General features: G+C 59.3%; 1 protein-coding gene across 1 annotated transcript; it reads right to left on the reverse strand.

Moving 5' to 3' along the window:
* Positions 1–1,175: 1,175 nt before the first annotated feature.
* RPS15 (ribosomal protein S15) lies at positions 1,176–2,910 on the reverse strand. Its single transcript, XM_065873873.1, has 4 exons — positions 2,653–2,910; positions 2,436–2,521; positions 1,411–1,645; positions 1,176–1,327 (listed from the first exon to the last, which is right to left on the reverse strand). Exons 1-4 carry the CDS (start codon positions 2,908–2,910, stop codon positions 1,214–1,216), a joined length of 693 nt encoding a protein of 230 aa, XP_065729945.1. The 3' UTR covers positions 1,176–1,213.
* Between the last annotated feature and the right edge of the window lie 1,307 nt (positions 2,911–4,217).

Consider the following 4,217-nt stretch of genomic DNA (forward strand, 5'->3'; position numbering starts at 1 on the left):
CGCTGGACCCACGGGCTGCCTTCCCCACTCATCCTTCCCTCCTGCCAGGTGTAGGTCAGGCCCACCTGTCCTTTTTCAGCCCACGGAAGCTCATGGTTTCTGCAGGGCTCTGGCTCCTGGCATGTGCGCGTGTTAGGAACTAGAGGTCCAGCAGCATTTTGACGTCTGTCTGTTTATACATCAGCCCTGTTCCTAACGGGTTGCTCTCTTCTCCTTAAGGGTTTAAAGGAGCCCTCCATGAATCAGGGACATGAGACAGACTGCAGAGAATCTAGTCTCGTCACTTGGGTCCTTCTGCCAAACTGGGCCAACCCGAGTGCTTAATCCTGTCACGCAATCTGTGTCCTGCCTTCTCCACTCGAGGTTACAAACGATGAGCTGTGCTTTCTGTTCAATTTAACTCCAGACCAAGATATAACAGCACAAGCAAATTACGTTAAAACTGAAATTCCGGGAAAGGAACCCAGAGCAGCAGTCACAGGGGGAGAAGCTCCTTTCAATCATCTCCTCCCCATCTCCATGGCTGGACTGTGGCCGCCCCTCACATTCTAAACTGAGGTGCAGACTTGGGTGCCTAAAGGCCACCTGCAGAACACCCCCCTGCTCCCCACCTTGGCTGATGGCAACTCCAGCCTTCCAGTAGCTCAGGCCAGAACCTGGGAGTCCCATCCACTTTCTTCCACATCCCATCAGCAAGTCGTAGGGACCCCTTAGGGCCTCACTGCTGCTTGGACAGTCACGGTGCCTGTCCATCCACTGGGGCATCTGCCATCTTTCCCATCGTGAAGGAAACAAGATCTGACCAGGAAGACTTAGGGAACACGGTGGAGACCCCACCCACAGGACACCCCAGGAAGGCTCAATCCAAGGCTCCGGGCCCCGGGGTTACTGTGGTTTTCGGAAGCTGATCAGGAGCACAGGGAGAGCCAAGAGGAGGCACCGATGCAGGCAGCGCAGGCCCCTGGACATCCCGGGACTTAGCACAGAGCCCAACCCACCCGTTCCCTAGCCTCAGCCTACCCGAGGGGCTGTGTCTACAGCAGGAAACCCAGGGCCACACGCTGTCCAACGATGGCCCGTGACCCACCTGAGCCTCCAGGTTTTGTGACCAGGCCCAGCCCCCTTCCCTGGGGGGTGGACCAGAAGCACCACACGTGGGAAGGACTGGTCGCACTCAGGACTAGACAAGTCTCTACCTTTATTGGCCAGCAGCCTACTTAAGGGGGATGAAGCGGGAGGAGTGGGTGGCCCCAATGCCGGGCCGGCCATGCTTCACAGGCTTGTAGGTGATGGAGAACTCGCCTAGGTAGTGGCCGATCATCTCGGGCTGAGGAAGAAGGGAGCAGGGTGGTCAGGCGGGCGTGGGTGGCCACGCCCCGCCCACCCCGGCCCAGCACAGCCCACACGCACCTTGATTTCCACCTGGTTGAAAGTCTTGCCATTGTAGACGCCCACCATGCTGCCCACCATCTCGGGCAGGATGATCATGTCGCGCAGGTGCGTCTTCACCACCTCCGGCTTCTCCATGGGCGGCGCCTCCTTCTTGGCCTTGCGCAGCCGTTTCAGCAGCGAGTGCTGCTTCCTCCGGAGGCCGCGGTTCAGCCGCCGCCGCTGCCGCGCGCTGTACAGCTGCATCAGCTGCTCACTGCAGGCACAGCGCACAGAGCAGGAGGCCTGAGACCCGGCTCACCCTCACCGCCCGCCCACTGACATTCCCGCTTCCCGTAGGGCCCTCAAAGCAACACTCGCAGCCCGGCCAGGGCCCACGGCACCCGCGCCGAATGTTCGGGATAAAGCCCTCCGGTTCAAGAACCGCCCCCCCCGCCCCCGCTGTCTACAAACAAGGAAGCCGAGCCAGGAAAAGAGGTAGCTCAGGTGAGGCGGCGAAGCCGCCGAACTTCACGGGCAAACTGCTCTGCCCCGAAGGCCTCAAGAACCCAGGAGCGGGGCCACCCTGAGAAACCCACAGCCAACGAGGACCCTGTGCTGTGCCCCCAGGAAGCCGGTCCCTCCGAGCCAGACCCGCGTACACCTCCAGGAAAAAAGGCGTCCCTGGCTGTCCGCAAGCCTCCCTCCCCATCTGGGGGCCAGGTCGTCGCACCCACCCTGCCTAAAAGCTTCCATCTCCTCCAGCCAAACCTTAGACCAGGGATCGGCAAACTCCCGCCCACGTACCAAATCCCAGCCTGCAGCTGCCCGATCTCAAGAGGCTCGCGAGCTAGAACAGCGTTTACATTTCCGAGTGAACGAAAACACGTCCAAAGAGGACGCACAGAAATCCTTTTAAATTCGATCCTCAACGTCTCCACGCGGAGTTTTATCCGCACGCAGCCCCGCCCTCTCCTTTACACACGGTCTACGACCGCGGCCGCAGCCCCCAGCCCTCGGTCACCCCCGCCGCCGCCATCCCCCTCCCCTGCCCGGCCGCCACTTACTAGGACATGTCCAGCAGCTGGTCGAGGTCCACGCCGCGGTAGGTGAACTTGCGGAAGGTCCGCTTCTTCTTCTGCTCCACTTCCGCCTGCGCGGGCCGGGATACTGGTGAGCGGGACCCCGAGACCCATCTCCCAGCCTGCGGCGGCATAACCGGGCCCGCGGCTCCCGCCGAGAAACGTGCGGCCCTCCCGGGCACGGAAGCCCACGGGGACGCACCACCTCGGGCCCGTCCTGGGGCGGCCCGGGGCTACGGGGGCTCGGCTGGGACAAGCGGGCCGACACAGGCCTTCCCTGCCCCGGGTCGTTCCGACACCCAGCAGGCCCGCCCCGCGCCCCCATGTCCGGCGGCGGTTCCAGAAGCCTGCAGGAGGCTGCCGCAGCCGCGCGGCCTGATCCCGGCCTCCACTGCGCGGCCAGAGCTCGGATGGCGCCGGATGGGCCCGGAACGGACACACTAACCGCGACACTCACCATCTGGTCGGCTCTTCAGAAAGGATCGTCCTTTCCGCGCCTGCGCAGTTATCGCGCGGCCTCTCACGTGCCCCGCCCCCGGGCTGCGCGCGCTTCCGCTTCCGCTTTCCCAACGGAGGACGCGCGCCCTCTGCTGTCCGGAGGCCAGAGCTCTGGCTGCGAGGAATAAAGGAGCCTCTGCCAACCTTGGGTGCTCGGACCCCCCAGGCTGGAGCCGGCCGCCTAGTATTTGGGAGCCCCTTCCTCAACTGGGGGACGTGGGACGCGTCGCCGCCCGTTTTGGAAACTCATATTCGTGCTCCTTAATCTCCATAATGAAATCCACGTAAAAAAGTGTTTATGGAGTGCCTGTTTGCAGTAAGCGTGCTGTCTGGGTTCGGGACTGGCCCTCCCCTAGGGAGCTCGCGTCCCAGTGGGCGAGACAGACCCGTAAGAAACAAGGTCATACAGATATCAGAGCCAAAAGGAAACTCGGGGGGTTGGGACACTGGCTTTGCACAGATGGTCAGAAACGGCTTCCCTGATAGGGACCAGCCAGCCTTTAACAGACGAACTTATATCGATATAAAGTAACAACTGCAACATTGCAGTGCTAGGTTTGCAACACATAAGCATGTAATATGTCTAACAAGAAGAGCAAGGACGGGCCGAGGGATGAGAGCTATGTAGGAGTACGCTTTCAATAGTCACTGGAACAAGTGTCCATCTGAAGGCAATTCTGGTACATTAAGATGTATGTGGTACCATGTGGCCCAGCAATCCCACTCCTGCGTGCATACCCCAAAGAACTGAAAGCAGGGACTCCAACAGATTTGCACACCCATGTTCACAGCAGCATGATTCACAGTAGCCAAAAGGTGGAAACAACCCAAGTGTCCATCCATGAATGAGGGATAAACACAATGAGGTCCACCCACACAGTGAAATATAATTGAGCCTTAAAAAGGAAGGAAATTTTGACACATGCTACAATGTGGATGGAACTTGAGGACATCAGTGAGAGAATCCAGACATAGAAGGACAAAATACTGTATAATCCCACCCATGTGAGGTCCCCAGAGGACCCAAATCCATAGAGGCAGGAAGTAGATGGTGGGGGTCAGGGGCTAGGAGAGGAGGATGGGGAGTTAAGAGTTTCAGTTTGGGAAGAGAAAGTTCTGGAGATGGATGCGGGGGCGGGGGGGGCGGGGATGGTTGCACAACAATGTGCACGTACTTAATGCCACTGAGCTGTGCACTTACAAAGCAGTTAAAAATGGCCAATCTTGTATTTTTTAAATTTTTTTTGGCTGCGTGGCCTGTGGATCTTA

Source organism: Phocoena phocoena, chromosome 3, assembly GCF_963924675.1.
Source record: "Phocoena phocoena chromosome 3, mPhoPho1.1, whole genome shotgun sequence".
In the NCBI taxonomy this organism is placed as follows: domain Eukaryota; kingdom Metazoa; phylum Chordata; class Mammalia; order Artiodactyla; family Phocoenidae; genus Phocoena; species Phocoena phocoena.